Genomic DNA, 20,347 nt, shown 5'->3' on the forward strand with positions numbered 1-20,347 from the left:
AAAATAACTGCATCAATTCAAACACATCAAATGTATTAAAAATCACTTGTTCATAATAACAATACTTAAAAAAAAACTCACTGATCTCTGTTACAGGATGTTGAGAAACCAACTCTCCTTATTCTGAAAACTGTTAAAAAGTAAGGAAAGCAATACAAAAAGATTTGCTCAAAACAAGCCATATGATTATCTGCATAAATGACAAAAGGGCATTTGAAGAAGTCCTATCCATTACTTATAAAATCTCTCAATAAAAAGAAACAGAATGAAACTGTTAACATGATAAAAGGTAGCTATCAGAAATCAAGAACAAATATCTTCCTTGAAGATGAAACATTTGATCATAAAAACCTATGAAAGATGTTTTCTCATTCAAAATTATTCTAGAGTGCCTAATACAGATTTTAAAAATATTTATAATTTACAAATGACAGAACTGTCTATACTGAAAATATAAAAGCATCCACTGAAAAATAAGACCTAATAAGAAAATTCATGGAGTTATCTATATAGATTTTCAAGTTACTGATAAGAAAAATAACATTATTTTAAAAAAGCCTAAGTAACAAAATATAAAGTGCAAAGGCATAAATTTAAAAATTTTGTAATAGCTACATAAAAACAAGACATAAAAGAAACATTGACTAAAGTAAGGACTATATTATTTTACTAGATAAAATAAATATTGAAAAGATGTCACTATCCCTCAATTTTATAAATATAATAAAACTTCAAAGAATAACTGAGGGGCTGGACAAATTAAAACTTACCATAAAGAATAAAATATATAACATGGCAGGTGGCACTTACCATAAAGAATAAAATATATAACATGGCAGGTGGCAATAACAAAGGTCAAAAATAATGGGAGAAAAGGAAACAGAGAGTGAAGAGGTAAAGGATTTGCAATCTTAAAGAGGGAAGGTTTACCTCCAGAGGTAACTGAATAACTGAAGGAGTGAGAAGCCACCCAATCAATATCTGCAGAAAAGCGTTCGAAGGCCTTGGAGGCAGCAGGTGGAAAACATTTGAGAAAGCAAGCATGTCTAGCACAAGGAAAGAAAAATAAAAAGCCCGTTACAGCTGTACCAGAGGAATCTAGAGGAATCTAAGCAGAATGATGACCAAAGGAAATGACAGCCTGGGGAGGGAGGTGATTAGCTTAAACATCTACTAGATAAAATTAGGATATCACATTTGTAAGGCTAAGAAATGACCAAACAAAACTGCAGGGCAATGGCATGCATTTAAGTTGGTCGAGTACGGAGCAGTTTAAAGTATCCTGTAATTGAAGGAATAGATAGCTTTAGACTTACACACATGTACCAAAATTTCAAAAGAAAATCCAAGATAACTCCAAGGGTGTACAAGAGAACCAAAAAAAAAAAGTAATTTCACACAAGTAAATGGGCAGGGAAAAAAATCAGCCCAAAAGGTGGTAACATGGAGAGACAAAACACAGAAAAAGTAGGAAAGCACAAAACGAAGAAGAATAAATGTAAATATATCAATAATCCCAACAAATAAAAATGAAGTACATAAAAACCCCTCAGGAAATCTAATTTATAATTTTAAAACTCCCCAAAACAGGAGTGCCTGGGTGGCTCAGTTAGTTAAGCACCCAACTCCTGATTCTGGCTCAGGTCATGATCTCAGGGTTGCAAGGTTCAGCCCAGCAAGAGGCTCCATGCTCAACATGGAGTCGGCTTAAGGCTCTCTCTCCCTGTCTGTCCTCCCCACCACTGCTAGTACTTTCTAATAAATAAATAAAATCTTCAAAAAAATTAAATTACAAAGTAAAACTCCCCCAAAATAATCAGGCCTAAATGGTTTTACTGGAGAATTCTACCCAACATTTACAGAAGAATTAACACCAATCTAATTTCTTCCAGAAAACAGAATATTTCCAAATTCATTCTATAAATTATAACCAGTATTACCCTGATGCCAAAACTAAATAAAAATAGTACGAAAAATAAAACTATAAACCAATATCCATCACACATATAAATGTTAAAATGCTTAACAAATGTTAGCAAATAGAATTTAGTAATATATAAAAAGAATTATAGGGGATCCCTGGTGGCTCAGTGGTTTGGCACCTGCCTTCAGCCCAGGGTGTGATCGTGGAGTCCCGGGAGGGAGTCCTGGGATCGAGTCCCACATTGGGCTCCCTGTATGGAGCCTGCTTCGACCTCTGCCTGTGTCTCTGCCTCTCTTTCTCTGTGTCTCTCATGAATAAATAAAATCTTTAATAAATAAAAATAAATAAATAGAATTATATACCATGACCAAGTGAGGTTTTACTTCAGGATTACAAGGCTGGTTCAATGTGTGAAATCAAAAATCAATGTAGTATATTTTTTTTGTAGTATATCCTTACTAAGAGCTAAAAAAAGAAAACCACATGATCATAGCAGTCAATGCAGAGAAAGCATTTGACAAATTCAATACCCACTCATAATAAAAATTCTCAAGAGGCAGGAATGGAGAATTCCTCAACTTGATAGAAATCACCTACAAAAAAATCTAGAGCTAACATTATACTCAGTGGTGAAAGACAATGTATCATTCTAAGCGGGAATGAGGCAAGAATGTCAATTCGCACCCTATTAGTCAGAATAGGTCTGTAAGTTCTGGAAAAGGAAAAGACAAGAAGAGGCAATAAAAGGCACACAAGCTGAAAAGAAAAAAAATTTAAAAATCGCCTATATTTGCAGATCCCAAGAATCTATAAAACAACTCTTACAACCAATGACTGAGTTCAGCAAGGTTGCAGAAGGCAAGAGCAACACACAAATGTCAATCATATCTCTATATACTGACAAAGAACATATGGAAAGAAGTTAAAAACACTACATTCACTCCAAAAAAAAAGAAAATACTTGTTTAAATATTTAACAAAATACAAGACTTGTATACTCAAAACTACAAAATATTAATGAAAAAAGTCTAAGAAAATCTAAATGAATGGATTCTCCATGGCTTTTAAGACTCAACAAAGTAACTACACCAATTTTCACTAAACTGACACACATTTATCCCACCAAGACTTTCTTATAGATGAGATTATTCTAAAATTTATATGGAAAGGCAATGGAACTAGAAGAGCTAAAACAATATGAAAAAAATAGAAATCAGTCTATTCAATTTCAACAACTTAGCTCTGTAACCCAGACTGTGTGGTATGTAGTATTAGAAGAGGTAACAAACAGGTCTATGGAACATAGAACCCAAAAACAGACGTACACAATATGCCCAAATAGTTTTTGACAAAGGTCAAAAAAAACTCAATGGAGGAAAGATTGCCTTTCAACAAATGGTGCTGAAGCAAACTATACATCCAACTACAACTTACTTTTTATACAAAAATTAACTCCAAATGGATCACGGACTTAAATGTTAGAATAAAGCTTTAAAACTTTTCGGGAACAGAAAAGAAGAACAGAAGAAAATCTTCATGAACTAGCGCTAGGCTAAGAGTTCTTAGACTTGACATTCAAAGAAAAATCGACAGAAGAAAAAAATATATACACTACACTTCACCAAAATTAAAAACTTGTGCTCTGCAAGACCCCATTAAAGATGAAAAACCAATCAACAGGCTTGCCAACAGTATTTGCAAACCACATACCAACAAAGGACAAGTACCTAGTATATCTCTAGAACTCTCAAAATCCAACAGAAAAAAAAATCCAATTTTAAAAAAGGCAAAAGGCATAAAGACAGATTTCACCAATAAGGTTAGACAAAAAATAAGCACATGAAACACATTATCATTAGCCACCAGGGAAGTGCAAATTAAAACCTCACTGAGGTATCACTAGATACATACCAGAATGACTAAAATGAAAAACAGTGATAACACCAAATGCTGGCGAGGATGCAGAGAAACTGGATCACTCCATACATTGCTGGTAAGGATGTAAAATGGTACAGCCACTCTGGAAAACAGTTTGGCAAGTTCTTTAAAAACTATATATTTATAATAACTATACAACCAAGGAATTGCACTCCTGGGTATTTTTATCCCAGAGAAATGAAAACTTACGTTCACAAAAAAGCCTCTGCAGAAATCTCAAAGCACTTTTATTCTTAACAGCCCAAAACTCTAACCAACATGGATGTCTTTCAACAGGTAAATGGTTAAACTAATCCAAACCATGAAATACTCAGCAATAAAGAGATGAACTATTGATACATAAAACATGAATCAATCTCCAGAGAATGATGCTGATCGGGGGGAAAAAAAAAACCCAAGAGGTAACATACTGTATGATTCCATTTATATAATATTCTTAGAAAAAATAAAACCACGGAAATGAAAAACAGATGACTGGGTCTAAGGTATTAAGGGGATGGGAAGGAAGTGGGCATAGCAATAAAAAAGACAGAGGTATCCTTATAGTGATGGAAACGGTCTATTTCTTGTTGGGGTCAATGTCAATATCCTTCTAATATTGTTGTGATGTTGTTCTTTGGTTTTCCAAGATGCTACCACTGTGAGAAACTTGGTAAAGAGTACATGAAATGTCTGTAATATTTTTTACAACTGTGAGTAAACTGACAATTATCTTAATAAGTTTAAAATTACAAAGACCAAGATTACTAAAGCAGATTATTTTTTAATCCAACAGCATGATATTCACGAGAGAAAACTAAAACAAAAGAAAACAAAAATGTAGGAGTAGGGAGAATTTTAAAAATCAGGCAAGATTCGTGGACCAAAAGAAAACAGTATAGGTATAATATGAAACAGTAATACAAAGAACATTCAAAGACACAAGGAGTAACGACAGAGAGTAAAGTAAAAGCTCCAATTCAACAGAAAAATATAATCTTTAATTTTCATGTATTAGCAATAATTTAAAATATATATTTTTTAATTTAAAATATATTTTAAAAAATCAGTATAACTACATAAACTAGGGAAAAAACATTCTTCTAAAAGATTAGCATACTTCTCTCTAAAAAGATATGGAAGATTTGAATAGAATTAACAAGCCTAACTACCAGACATATGTAAAACTGTGCTCACAACTGGAAAATACACATTCTCTTTCAAGTACAAAAAAATAAAAACTGACCACAGTCTTAGCAGATTTCAAAATATTAGAATCACACAGAACTTGCTTCCTAACCACAACACAGTTAAAAACCAATAACTAAAGAAACTCTCATATATTTGGAAATAAAAACTTTTAAATAACTCATAAATTAAGGAATTCACAGTGAAAAATAATGAAAACATTGCATATCAAAACTTGTGTGATGCAGGGAAAACAATGGAGACCTATGTTAAACACTGAAAATTAAAAAGCAAGGCATCCAACTTAGAGAAAGAATAAAAATAAACACCAAAAAAGTATAAAGTATACAAATAAAGAGCAGAAATTAATAAAATGGGGGAAAGATACATTGAAAAGCATAAAAAAACCTTGATTCTTTGAAAAGTCTTTAAAAATTAGCAAGCTTTTAGTTTTTAGTATTGATCAAAAGAAAAAGCATTAAAAGAAAAAAGATAAAAGGAACATTAACATTAAAAGATAAAAGGTACTACACAAAATTAGAGATTAACAACTTAATATCATTTCAAGACCATGAATGAAATGGGCAACTTCTTATACGATTATAACCTACCGAAACTGTCTTGAAAGTTGAAAATATGAACAATCCTATCAACAAAGCAATTCAATCAGTAGTTAAGAAGTGTCTCACACACACACAAAAAAAGAAGTGTCTCTCTCTCACACACACACACACAGAAAAAAAAAAAAACAGGAACAATTTTATAGGGAATTCTATCATTCTAATTTTACATAATTTCTTCCAGAGAAAGAAGCGTATATTTTTACAGGTCAATATTATTAATTATTAGAAGCAAAAATCTTAAGTTAACTATCTTCAATTTGAGTCCAATAATGAAAAAGAGAGACAAATCAGGATTGACTTTATGCTTGAAATACATAGCATAAACCTGTTAACAGGTTACAAAAGAAAAATATCTTCTCAAAAACAGATTACAAAAGAAAAATATCTTCTCAAAAAACACAAGAGGCTTTTGATAAAACTCAACATCCATTCATGGCTTTTTTAAATTAGCAAACTAGTAATAGAAAGGAACATCCTTAACCTGAAAAGATTATCTACAATAAACCTACAGCAAGCATTATACTTAACTGTGAAACTTTGAAAGCATTCCCTTTAAAATCAGGAACAAGATCAGGATGCCCCCATCACCGCTTCTATTCAACATTGTACTGGAGATCCTAGCCAGCACATTAAGACAAGAAAAAGAAAGAAAAAAAAAAGGCATAAGAATTGGAAAGGAGGAAACAAAGAGGTCATTATTCACAGATAGATCTGTCTACACAGAAAATCCAAAGAATTCTATAGATAATTTACCACAATTAGGAGTATAGCAAGGTTGTTACACAAAGTCAAAACTGTACTTCTATACACCAGCAAAGTAGAAAACAGAATTACGAAAAGTTACCATTTATGACTTGATATAAAAATAAAGTACCTAAAAATAAATCTAACAAAATATTTGCAATAGTTTAGTTGAAGAAAATTATAAAACTTTATGAAAGACATTGTAAAAGACCTAACAAATAAATGGCGATTACAATATTCATGGTTAAGAAAACCTAATTCTCTCCAAACTGATTTACAGATCCAATGCATTGCCCATCAAAATCCCAATAGATCATGCGTGTTTGTATGTGTACATAACTTAAAAAAAAAAAGATTTAAAAAATTTTCAATGGATCAAATAGCCAAGAAGTTCCCTAAAGAACTGTAAGGCAGAACTTGGCCTCCTTCTTGTCCTTCAAAGATTGAGCAGACGGAGACTAACCTTCCCTATGAAAATTTAAAAACTGAACATAATATGAAAAACATCCATTTAAAGACATGAAACACTATGAAGTCAGCAAGGACGTGAGAGGCCAACACTATGAAAAGAAGGAAAGTGTAGAAAATGGGAGTCCAACATTTGATGCTTCTTTTGCCCTAGAAATATCTGTCAATGGGGAAAGGACAATGGATAGGTTGAGAAGTCAAGATCTTTGAAAAGACATATAGGGCTGGGGAAACGAGATTATTTGTAAAATATAACCTGCAAGAGTTGTTATCTGGGACATGCAATGAATTCCTACAAATCTGTATAAAAAAGATAGCTGGCTCAGTATAAAAATGGGTAAAAAAACTGGCAAGCCATGTCACAAAAGATATCCAAATGGCCAATAAATATATTAAAAGAGGCTTAACATCATTATTCATTAGGAGAATGCAAATTAAAACCACTAAACATTCACTAAAATATGTAAAATTAAAAGTGAACAAGAATGAATGTGAAGCAACTGGAATTATTATTTTGCTAGTGGAAGGGAATGAATGAACTACAACTACATACAAATGAATCTTGCAAACAAAACTGAGGAGAAAAGTCAGACATGAAAAATATATACACAAATATATACACATAAATATACAAGATATATAGATCTATTTTATAAAGTTGAAAAAACAGACAAAACTAATCTAAGACTAACATCAAGCCAGTAGTATCTTTGAGGAGACAGAGGTTAGTCACTGGGAGGTAACTCAAGGGAAGTCTCTAGGGTGCTGATAATGTTCTATTTCTTTATCCACATTTGGTTATACTGAAAAATTCATCCAGCTGTACTCTCATGATCTATGTATTTCCTACATGAAAGTCCTTATCAATAGAAGTTTGTTTTTGTGAAAGTTATTATAGAGTTGGAGTAATTAAGACAACATGATGGTGCTGTTAGCACAGATTAAGAGATCAGAATCCAGAAAGCATACACAGATCCAACTGTAGAATTATTACAAACCAGTAAGAAAAAAAATTTTAAACCCAATGCAAACACGGACAAAAGACATAAACTAGGTAATAGTATCTCAGAAGAGTTAAGAAAATGTTAATAAGCGTAATAAAAGATGCTCACTTTCATTATCAAAGGGAAAAATTAAAAACCAACAGGAGAAATTTTTACTCACTGGCAAAACTTTTAATTTGATAAAAGGGTTAGTAAGAAAGCTAATAAGCAATGAAAACTTCTACATTGCTGGAGAGAGCAAATACTGATACAATCCTCTTTGGGAAATAAGATGGCATCATCTAGTACTGTTGAAGATGAACATATCCTTAAATCCCAACAATTCTACTCCTGGAATTTCTACAATGAAACATACAAATATTTACACTAGGGATCCCTGGGTGGCGCAGCGGTTTGGCGCCTGCCTTTGGCCCAGGGCGCGATCCTGGAGATCCGGGATCGAATCCCACGTCGGGCTCCCGCTGCATGGAGCCTGCTTCTCCCTCTGCCTATGTCTCTGCCTCTCTCTCTCTCTCTCTGTATGACTATCATAAATAAATAATTTAAAAAAAACAACAAATATTTACACTAAATGAGATCAATCAAAATCACAGTGTCAAATCAGTGCAGGTTAAATTTATAGAATTTTTCTTTTTTGCATTTTCAAAACATTTTGGGTTTTGGAAGGTTGAATAAGGAATTTGAGGACCTGTAATGGGGGGGAAAAAAAGGAAACTACACAAATTTCCAACAAGAGAATGGGCAGACGGTATTTATACATGGAAAATTAAAAATGATAATAAAAAAAAATCCCCAAATACAGCATCATTCCAGTTGTATAAAAATTTTAAACATATTAAAAATTTACACATATAGATATAATTTAAAATTCATATATCTATATAATGTGGATAAAATCAGGAAAGAATACCCTGCTGACCTAATGAAATGAGCTGTTTCTTAACTTATATGATGGCTACATGCATGTTTATTTACCTATACCTTCCTTACCTGTTATAATCTTTTGTATTAAATAACAACCATTTTTTAAAAATTAGCATGGTATTCCCAAATACAAACCATGATTCCAATAAGAAAATTGTCTCAAGAGATCTTTTCAAAGAAATTAGCATTATCAGATAATTTGAGGCATTTTTCCCCATAAATTGAGGACAAATTTCTCTTAAAAGAAAAAGCTTCTATAAACTAAAAATATAATCACGGAAATAAATCCTACAGAAGAGTTCAAAGACAAAATCAAGGAAATCTTCAGATAAATACATGTCAATCTAGAAGTCCAACATTCACCCAGAAAGTCTCAAATATATAAATATAAATAAAAATAATAATAGCTGTATAGCAGATCAGATTCTGTATAGCAGATCAGATTCTGACAATGCAGTAGAAAATGAAGGCTGGAAGAAGAGGAAGGATAGAGCTAGGAGAAACAAAGGGAAATGGATGAGTGCTAAATCCTGAGATGCTGGCAACTGAAAAGATACCATCTAAAACTGATGGGTTAAGTAACAGAAGTTTAACTAGTACAAAACGTTAATAATTAACGGGAGAATTAGGAACAAAAGTGAACTGGTAAGACACAGGTGGCCAACAGACACATAAAAAGAGGCTCAACATCACTCGTCATCAGGAAAATGCAAATCACAACTACAATGAGATATCACCTCACACCTCTCAGGATAGCAAAAATCAACACAGAAAACAACTGTTGGCAAGTACATGGCGCAAGGGGGACCTTCTTGCACTGTTGGGGAATGCAAACTGGTGCAGCTACTCTGTAAAACAGTATGGAGGTTCCTCAAAAAGTTAAAAATAGAACTAATCTATGATTCAGCAATTGCACTACTAGGTTTTTACTCAAGGAATAAAAAAATATTAATCCAAAGGGACACACGAACCCCAGTACTTAGAACAGCATTATTTACAACAGCCAAATTATGGAAGCAGCCCAAGTGTCCATCAATAGATGAATATAGATGTGGTGTGTCTGTGTATATATACGTACACACACATATACGTACATACACATATATATGTACATGCGCATACATACAAAATGGAACATTACTCAGCCAGAAGAATGAAATCTTGCCATTTGCAATGACAGGGATAAAGCTAGAGAGTATATGCTAAGTGAAATAATTAGGAGAAAGACAAATACCATATGATTTAATTCATATGTAGAATTTAAGAAACAAAACAAAGGGGAAAGAAGAGAAACTGAGGCAAACCAAGAAACAGATTTTAACTATAGAGAACTGATGGTTACTAGAGGAGAGACGGATGTGGGATGGGTGAGGTAGGAATTAAGGCAGACACTTGTGATGAGCAGTACCTGATGTACAGAAGGGATGAATCACTACTTTGTACACCTGGAACTTTTATTACACTGCACGTTAACTGGAATTTAAATTAAAACTTAAAAAAAAATAATATAACTAGTAGAAATCAATATGCCAGATAATGTGGAAAACAATGATCTAAACTTATCTACTAGAGTCAAGCAACATACACTGTTCAGAATTGGAATAAAAAAAAATCAAGATACAGAAAAATATGTGGTGTTTTTGAGTTTGGGAATGAACCTAAAGGAAAAAAAATAAAAACAAAAACAAAAAAACCCAAACATGGTTAAAAGCAGTTAGGGCAGCCCCGGTGGCGCAGCGGTTTAGCGCCGCCTGAAGCCCAGGGTGTGATCCTGGAGTCCCGGGATCGAGTCCCAGGTCAGGCTTCCTGCATGGAGCCTGCTTCTCCCTCTGCCTGTGTCTCTGCCTCTCTCTTGCTCTCTCTGAATAAATAAATAAATAAATAAATAAATCTTAAAAAAAAAAAAAAAGATTAAAAAAAAAAGCAGTTAGTTATATAAGGAGTGGAATCTACTGGGAAAGAAAGGGCTTTACTTTTCCTTCTGAATTTTCCTGCACTATCTGCACAAGTATTGCTTTCATTTTCCTGCAATGAGGAATGGAAATAAGAATAAAAATTGTTATTAAAGCTACTTTTCAGGAGTGTCTGGATGGCTCAGTCAATTAAGCTTCCCACTCTTCATTTCAGCTCAGATCATGATCTCAGAATCCTGAGATCAAGCTCAGCATGGGGCTCCACTCTCAGCATGGACTCTGCTTGGGATTCTCTCTCCCTCTGCCTCTGCCCCTCTCCTCCCACTCATAGTCATATGTGCACTCTTTCTCTCAAAATAAATAAAATCTCAAAAAATAAAATAAAATAAAACCGTTTTCTAGGTTAGGGTGCCTGGGTGGCTCAGTCAGTTAAGTGTCTGACTCTTGATTTTGGCTAAGGTCATGATCTCAGGGTCGTGGGATTCAGGTCCATGTCAGGCTCTGCGCTGAGCATGGAGTATGCAGCCTGCTTGGGATTCTCTCTCCCCCTTTCTGCCCCCATTTGTACACATGTACACAAAGCCTCTTAATAAAAAAAAACATTTTCCAGTTTAAAGAAAAGTGGCCAAGCTCATACAATCAATAACCATGCATCCCTAAAGTTAATGTCAAAAAAAAAAAAAGGAAGAAAAGAAAAAACAAACGAATGAATGAACCACCATCTTCTGCAACAAAATCAAGAATAGCTTCTCCTGAGATGCTTGGGTGGCTCAGTGGTTGAGCATCTGCTTTTAGTTCAGGGCGTGATCCCAGGTCTGGGGATTGAGTCCCACATCTGGCTCCCTGCAAGGAGCCTGCTTCTTTCTCCCTCTGCCTGCGTCTCTGCCTCTCTCTCTCTCTCTGTTGTCTCTAATGAATAAATAAATAAAATATTTTTTAAAAAAAAAAGCTTTTCCTGACCTATACGAATAATCAAATGGAAAACCCTGAATGTCTGTTAAGTTCATACTGCTCTGCAAAATCACAAAAATTTTTATTTGTTTCAAACTACTCTTCCAAAAAAGTCTAGAAAGAAAAGCCACATTACCGGGGGTTCAAAGTAAACATTCACAAAATAGTCTGGACTATGATATCAACATATCACTTTTATTTCAACTGTGCAATTTCTTAAATTCAGATATCTGAATAAAAATAGACTGTCAAGATAACTCAAGGGAGAAAAAAATCATTCTTCAACAAATAATGTGGGAAAGTAGATATCCACATGCAAAAGAAGTCTGATCCCTACACCTCATGCCATAAACAAAAATTAACCCAAAATGGATCAACCTGAATGTAAAAACTAAAACTATACATATAAATCCTTATTGAAAACAGGCATACGGGGATCCCTGGGTGGCTCAGCAGTTTAGCACCTGCCTTCAGCCCAAGGCGTGATCCTGGAGTCCTGGGATCGAGTCCCACATCAAGCTCCCTGCATGGAGCCTGCTTCTCCCTCTGCCTATGTCTCTGCCTCTCTGTCTTTCATGAATAAAGTCTTTTTTTAAAAAAAGAAAGAGGGATCCCTGGGTGGCGCAGCGGTTTGGCGCCTGCCTTTGGCCCAGGGCGCGATCCTGGAGACCCGGGATCGAATCCCACGTCGGGCTCCCGGTGCATGGAGCCTGCTTCTCCCTCTGCCTGTGTGTCTGCCTCTCTCTCTCTCTCTGTGACTATCATAAATAAATAAAAATTAAAAAAAATAAAAATAAAAATAAAAAACGAAAGAAAACAGGCATAAATCTTTATGACACTGGATTAGGCAATGATTTCTTATCAAAACCAAAAGAAAAGAAAAGACGATAAATTAAACTTTGTCAAAATTTAAAAACCTTTGTGCTTCTAAGTACATTATGAAGAAAGTAAAAAGACAGTCCATAAAAAGGAGTAAAATATTTGCAAACCACGTATCTTATAAAGAACTTGAAAGGAGTAAAATATTTGCAAACCATGTATCTTATAAAGAACTTGAACTTACAACAAAAAAAAAAAATTTAAAAATGGGCTAAAGGTTTGAATAGACATTTTTCTAAAGAAAATATACAAATGGGGGCACCTGGGTGACACAGCTGGTTAAGCGTTTGACTCTTTAAAAAATTTATTTATTTATTTATTTATTCATTCATTCATTCATTCATTCACGAGAGACACAGAGACAAAGGCAGAAATGTAGCCAGAGGGAGAAGCAAGCTACCTGCATGGAGCCCAATGTGGAACTCAATCCCAGGACCCCAGGATCATACCCTGAAACAAAGGCAGACAGACGCTCAACCACTGAGCCACTCAGGCATCCCTAAGCATTTGAGTCTTAATTTCAGCTCAGATCATGATCTCGTGGGTCATAAGACCCGCATCTAGCTCCACAATCAGCAGAGTCAGCTTGAGACTCTCCCTCTCCATATGCCTGTCTCCCCTCCATGCCCTCTCTCTCACAGAAAAGAAAGAAAAGAAAGAAAGATAGACAGACTAATAAACACATGCAAAGATGCTCAGTATCATTGGTCACTAGGGCAATGCAAATCAAACCACAATAAGATACCACTTCACATCCAAGCAGGTAAGGATGTGGAGAAATTAGAACTCTTATAACTGCTGGTAGGAATGTAAAATGAGGGGATCCCTGGGTGGCTCAGTGGTTTAGCGCCTGCCTTTGGCCCAGGGCGCAATCCTGGAGTCCCGGGATCGAGTCCCGCGTCAGGCTCCCGGCATGGAGCCTGCTTCTTTCTCCTCCTGTGTCTCTGCCTCTCTCTCTCTATGTCTATCATGAATAAATAAATAAATCTTAAAAAAAAAAAAAAAAGTAATGTAAAATGATGTAGCAGTTTGGGGAAAGTTTGGCAGTTCCTCAAACACTTACTTACCACAGGTACCCAGCAATGCTACTCCTAGGTAACTACCAAAAATAACTGAAAACGTGTCCACATAAAACTTATATACAAATGAATGTTCATACTTGTCAAAAAGTGGAAACCACCCAAATATACATAAACTCATGAATGAACAAAATGTGGTATACTCCATACAACAGAATATTATTCAACCATTAAAAGGAATGAAGCACTGACACACGCCAGAACTTGAGCCTTGAAAAGGTTATGTTAAACGAAAGCAGACAGACACAAAAGGCCACGTGTATGATTCTATTTCCACAGAACACCTAAAACAGACAAATCCATAGAGACAGAAGGTAGATTACTGGAAGTTGAGGGCTAGATGAAAAGGAAGACAGAGAGTGACTGCTTAATGGGCATGGAATTTCTTTTGGGGGTGATAAAATGTTCCGGAATTAGATAGTGGTGATGTTTGCACAACTTTGTGAATAGACCAAAACCACTTTAAAAGGCTGAAGTTTATGGTATGTGAATTATATCTCAATTTAAAAATTTAAAAATAAACTAGCTAAGATCCAATCCAGAAAAACAAAGGCAAAATGCTGAGAAAAGAAACATCTGAAGAATGTTATATTTAGAAAAGTGTCGGCTTTATCAGAAAAGATATTCATGGAGGGAGGGCACAGACCTAAGGACCAAACAAATGCAAAAGTATCTACTATAGCCAAGAATATCTTGGTTTACAATTTAAAATTATCTATTTAAAAAAAATAAAATAATCTACTTAGGGGCACCTGGGTGGCTTAGGCAGTTAAGCATCTGCCTTCCACTCAAATCATGATCCCAGTGTCCTGGGATCTCTCCACATCAAGCTCCTGGCTCAGCAGGTAACCTGCTTCTCCCTCTCCCCTCTCCTCTTGTGCACACGCACCAGTGCGCACTCTCTCTAATAAATAAAATATTTTTAAAAAAATTATCTATTTAAATTAAACACTGAGTTTTGTTTTTTTTTTTAAAGATTTTATTTATTTATTCATGAGAGACACAGAGAGAGAGAGAGGCAGAGACACAGGCAGAGGGAGAAGCAGGCACCATGCAGGGAGCCTGATGTGGGACTCGATCCCGGGACTCCAGAAGCACGTCCTGGGCCAAAGGCAGAAGCTAAACCGCTGAGCCAGCCAGGGATCCCCAACACTGACTTTTGAATGTGCTTTCATAGGCATGAACTCAAGTGAAGCCATCTTGGAAATTTTAGTTGCATACCACTCATGGCTTTGAATCACACGGTAGATTCAGTTGCATCTATCATATCTATTAATCTATTTTCTTGCCCAATAGTTGGGAGGGATGAGGGATGAGGGATTCTAACCTCAAATCCCCCATTAACTTTCTATTCTCCGTCTATATCCTCACAGCACCTGAAGCCACCACAATGGCAAGTCCTGCTAGGTGTAAAGAACCCAACACTCAAGCCCTCTAGACAGAAAAATCTTCTGTATTACTCAAGACTCTTAGCCTCAAAGATCTTCTGCATCTTGTTATCTATTAGGAAAAGATATCTTTAGATATCTTTAAAGATATCTTTAGAAGTATCTATTAGGAAAGTTATGATTACTCACTCTTTCACCAGCCCAAATACACACCAAGACTGCACACATTTACTCGTTTTTCTGACAGCCATAAACTCAATGCACAAAAGGAAGGATGAGGAATACAGGACAGAAAGCCAAGGAAGGAAGGAAAAAAGAAAGTTACTGCAAGAGATTCCCCCCCTCCATCTCCACACTTGAGTGATGTGAAATAAGGAGAGTGGATTAACCAGAATAAATAAATAAAAAGTAAAAAATAAAAAGTACAGAATAGTAGCAGGAACCTTTGTAAGGACTACCAAAAGACTGCACGAGCAACCCACAGTATACAATCAAAGAAGCATCTCATTTTTTATTTCAGCTCAGGGAAGTCAGCTTGAGATTCTCTCCCCCTCTTAGCCTCCACTGGCCCTCCTGCCCCCCTCCCTCATCGCTCTCTCTAAAATAAAAAAAATAAAAAAGAATTTGTTTTTCAAAAACCATTCTGGTTGAAGAAGAGATGAGGGACTTCAGAACCCCGACTATTCTGCTTCTGCTCTATCCCTGTGCTTAGCTCTGCTAGAGACTATTTTGTAGAGAGAAAGGGGGGTAGCAGTGACAGAAGTCCAGACCACCAGATCTTATGAGCTTATCCCAGGTTAATTCACAACTAGCTAATTTGCAAACTAGTTAGCTCTGAAACTTCTACCAACATAAATGCTATAAACAAGCAACCAGTGAATTGAATAATTTCTTCTCTAGCACCTTGAAAGCTTCGAATACTTGATGTGTACATATAATCATCCTTGACTACTCAGCCCACAGTTTCTATTTACAGAAAACTTGCTCCTTCCTTTCCCCCAATCCATCAAAATCGTCTCGTGAATCAGATTTATGTGACAGGACACTAACCTTCTGGCCATAGTTGATTAGAACAGAAGTGGACCCTCATCTAAGCTCAGCAAGTCAGATCCTCTCTCTTGGAAGAGCTAGAAGAAATGCGTGCTGGTATTCTATTAAAAAGAAAGCAGCAGTGTGTAAGGCTGCCACATTCTGCTATGACCGGACAAGACCTCTAGCATTGGCTTACATAGCAGTCTCAAAAACTAAAATCATCTGGCAGCCTCTTAAGGTTCCACAGGAGTTGCCTCATCAAATAACCTCCACCTCCACCCTAAGCTTACAAAGCAAAGGCACAAGAGTCACCAAAACACAGTGAGGACAGGAGATGGCATCACCAGCCCCAGAAAGGACCTGCTCTGGTTATACATGCCCCTAGTAAGTAGCACTAAACGATAATGGATAAAGATAATGGAAATCCTCTCAGCAGCAATAGTATGGGCAGCCAAATATGTGACTTCCAAGTCAGCTATTTCCTCTACTGCCAAGTTAGCCAACAAACTAATGCTGGCCAGTTTTCCCTGGTCCTTTAATTTACCGGACTCTCTGACCCCCACAGAATATATTCTGAAGCAGAGACCAACCATTTAGAATGCCCTACATGTTTCTTCCTCTTTTCTAATTAGATTTTCAGTCAGCTGTCCTGTTTCCCCTCCAGTATTATATGTCACATAAGAAGGACACTGGCTGTCATTCTATTTAGTTCATAGATTGCAGGCTGATGGCTAGCAACACCACGTGGACCTGAAGGAAATTGCACAGAGCAGGAGAGCCCAGATTCTGAAGAGCGTGGACTCTAAAGCTTGACATCTGAGGTTAAAAATCCCAGGTCTTCCAGCTCAAGCTATGTTGGGCTACTCAACTGGTCTCAGTTTCTTCTGACAATTTCTTCTAATAATTCTATTACAATTATTGCAAGAATTAAACAGGTATGTAAAGTGCTTAGACCAGAGCCAGGCAGGTAATAACCAGAGATATTATAATGGATATTTATTATCATCATCGTCATCACCACCACCACTGAAATGGGTACAGGACATGGAGACAGTTCATCTTTAAATGTAGAAGATGCTGCTGAGCAACTAAAGCAAAGACTGGTGTGGATAACTCTTCCACCATCTATCTGCACACCCTTCTTGTCCTCTGAAAATTCTCCCCAGACTCTGCCAGGCACCTTAAGTGAGGTGCCATCTTCCATCAAGTGTGGGAAGAAGCAAAGACAGCTGAAAAAGATGATGAAGCTGATCTACAAAACAAATTGTAGATGGCAAGGTGGGGGAGAGGGAAGAAAATGGAGAGGGAGAAAAGGAGGAAAGGAGGTGGGGGGGGATAAAAGTGGGGAGCAAGAAGGGGGAAAGGACAGGTAAACCCGAAGAGAAAAAAAGCATCTTTGGCTTCCATCCTGGCTCCACTCGAACTTCAGCACTGACTGCTCTTTCTGCCCTATACTTGCAAATAAATCCTCCCCTTTTTATTAAGCTTTGACAAACAACATTTATAAAAGTCTAATGCAAGTCTTGGAAAAACTTTCATCAACAAAAAAAAATCCTAGAAGACGATCACTTGTATATATATGTTACTGCGCAAAAATTAGGACACTGCATGTAAAAAAATTTTTTGACCTTCCAACTTGTCTCCTTAACCAATCCTCAACCTAATGCATTCATTTACACAGCTGAGGCTCAGACCTGGTTGTTTCAAAAGCTCCACAGGTGTTAAAACTCCTACACTTACCAACATGAATACCCTTTGGCCGCTACTATGGTTCTCCGTATAAACTAATGTAGAGGCACTATAAACTAATATAAAGAAAATGCATTCATGTACTTTTTACTAGGAATTAAGTAATTCGTTTTGAAACGACAGAAGGGAAAATGGCAGGTATTATGCAAACTATAACACGCCCTCCCTTTAGATCGTTACACCAATAGGTTCTTTTGCTGATGTCCATCGTACCAGCCAGGTAAGCAGACAACATCCTTCCGACTCCATCCCTCGCGGAGGGGGGGGGGGAGGGACCACAAACATACAAAACTGAATCTTTGACCGGATTCCTCCTCCTCCTTATTCCCAAAAAGTAACCCTTACATCGTAGTCTATTATGCAAAAGGACTGCAGTTAATTTCAAGTTCGCATTCAGCTCTACTTCGGCTTTTTTTTTTTTTTTTAAATCACGGTTTCCGTCCTGAAGTATTCCATTTCTGTCGCCAGTAATTCAGCGATCCATAAATAATAAATAATAATAATAATAATAATAATAATAATAATAACGAATCAATCCCGTCCGTTTATCACAGTTCAGTTTCAGCTGAGGACTCTGAAGGTTACCAGCCCCGGGGAAGGGGGGCGGGATATCTTTTCCTCTGTACCCCCCAGCACACCCGTTTTCAAACCCCGACTACAAAGATACCAACAATAAAGTTGTGACCTTGTCCTAAGGCCAGGAAGCAAAAGGTTCCCCCCCGCGCGAGCCGAGTTCACAAGCCAAGCTCACGGCCCCTCGGCCTCTGCGAGCGTCTTACCAGGGCAGTAAGAAAACACCAAGTGTGAGGTCGAGCCGAACCGCGGTCTCACGGAACGGCAGCACCAGCCCCGAGAGCAGAGGCGGAGGACTCCTGAACGCCCCTCGGCGTCGCCGAAAACAGTCTCCCGGCAAGTGAGTACCACGCGGACTTCGGAGCGGCCCCCAAGGCGGACGGGCGGACCCCGCGTCCCGCCGCAGCCCGGACACCAGGCCGTCGGGCGCCCGCGAGACCCTCCCGGCGGCGGCGGCGGCGGCGCCCCCGCGCCCCCCGCCCCGCCCGCCCCGCGCGCCCCGCGCCAGGTGTGCCCCCCACCCCCGCCCCCCGGGCCCGGCCCACCCGCCGCTCCGGGCCCGGCCCGCCGCCGCCCCCGCGCGGCCCAGCCGCCCTCCGCCGCCCGGCTCCCCTCCCCCGCCCGCCGGGCGCCCCGCTCGCACTCCGCCAGCCGGTCCCCGCGAAACAAGAAGCTGGCGGCCGAGCGACGCTGCGGCTCCCCCGCCTCGCCTCGCCTCGCCTCGCCTCCCCTCCCCTCCCCTCCCCCGCGGCCTCCACTCTCCACTCCCGCGCCCCCGCTTACCCTCAACTCCTCGAAATCCGCCATTTTACACCACCCGCGGGCGCCGCCGCCGCTGCCGCCACAGCACCCCCTCCCGCTGCCGCCAACGACGCCGCCGCCACCACGGCCGCCGCCGCCGCCTCCAGCACCATCCTGCACTGGGCGCCGCTAAAGACGCCGCGGCCGCCGCCGCCGCCGCTGCCGCCGCCGCCGCCGCCGCCGCCGGGCCTGTCACGTGACCGGCGCGGGAGCTCCGCCCCCGGCGCGCGCGGCCCCGCCCCCCGCGCCCACCCGGCCCACCGCCTTCCGCCCACGTCTTCCGCCCGGGCCCGCGGCCCGCTCCCGCCGCCCGCCGGCCCCCCGCACGCCTTCCGGCGCCGCGCCCGCGGCCGTGCCCTCCTCCGCTCCGCCCCTGGGACGAGGACCCCGGCCGGGGAGCGGCGGAGGCGGGGGAGACGTGGCCGGGGCTCCCGGCAGCGACGTTTCGGGAAAATCCTAGCGGTGCCCTTGTAGCCGACGGGAAGCAGCCGCCAGGAAAACCGCCCCCCAAAGCGGCGGCGGACCAGCCTCAGCGTGGCGCTGCCCAAGCCGCCCTTGCGATCTCAGGTGCGCGCCGGCCGAGCCCTCGCCGCGTGGGTTCTGCCCTCCGAGCACTAACCTGGCTGATGCCTTGGCTTTGAAGGGCGCCTGAATGTCACGGGCTGCAGGCGCGAGAGGGTGGAGCGGCGGGACCTGGGGAAAGGTGAAATAAGAGAGCGAAAGAAGAGTACTCCCAAAGATCCCCGGTTTTTTAAAAAGTCGAGGGGTCGGGGAAATCAGATAGCCGGGCGAGATGAAATGCCAAGGGCAAAATAGATGGAAGCGAAGCGCGGTGGCACCGGCGACGTGCTGATAAGGATGAGAGAAGATGCTGAGTCAAGCTGCTCGGAAAATTCACTGGACCAAGCCCGGGGTTCAGATTTCCCTGAAGAGGTGGGTAAAACCCACCCACGGGGAGAACTTTAAAACCCTTGATACCATCTGCAGAGCCCTGTGTACTCTGGTGCCTGCCTACTGCCTCTTCCCATTCCCCGTTTGTTTAATGAGTAAAAGAATGAATGAACAGCAACTAGAGTGATTTCTGACGCTGGCTCTCTACCATTAACTTCGTGGTCTTCGCCTGGCTGCTTCTTGATTTTAGTGTTTATCCTCCTTTGGCCTTGGTTTACACCTCACTGGAGTTTAACATT

At 39.3% G+C, this 20,347-nt stretch overlaps 2 protein-coding genes across 15 annotated transcripts in view; one reads left to right on the top strand and one right to left on the bottom strand.

Annotated features, from left to right (window-relative positions):
• The window catches only part of PIAS2 (protein inhibitor of activated STAT 2), a 146,982-nt gene that overhangs the window by 110,175 nt on the left and 16,460 nt on the right, over positions 1-20,347 (bottom strand). For 7 of the 14 annotated variants that reach the window (XR_012032589.1, XM_072829485.1, XM_072829486.1 and 4 more), the window contains exon 1: positions 19,140-19,295. The exons of 1 other annotated variant lie outside the window; for it this stretch is intronic. Coding sequence is in view for 6 of the 13 variants with exons in the window: in XM_072829485.1 (XP_072685586.1) it covers positions 19,140-19,163 (24 nt within the window). In the remaining 7 variants the exon portion in view is untranslated. Of the gene's footprint in view, positions 1-3,835; positions 3,945-6,180; positions 6,270-18,562; positions 18,743-19,139; positions 19,296-19,776; positions 19,977-20,347 lie in introns of those variants that run through there. 6 more of the 14 variants (XM_072829481.1, XM_072829478.1, XM_072829477.1 and 3 more) reach the window with 4 other exon arrangements.
• The window catches only part of KATNAL2 (katanin catalytic subunit A1 like 2), a 115,341-nt gene continuing 113,638 nt past the window's right edge, over positions 18,645-20,347 (top strand). Inside the window, exon 1 of the mRNA XM_072829489.1 lies at positions 18,645-18,696. The gene's annotated coding sequence lies outside the window, so the exon portion shown is untranslated. The remainder of the gene's footprint in view (positions 18,697-20,347) is intronic.

The sequence above is a fragment of the Canis lupus genome, chromosome 6 (genome assembly GCF_048164855.1).
Source record: "Canis lupus baileyi chromosome 6, mCanLup2.hap1, whole genome shotgun sequence".
Taxonomy (NCBI): domain Eukaryota; kingdom Metazoa; phylum Chordata; class Mammalia; order Carnivora; family Canidae; genus Canis; species Canis lupus.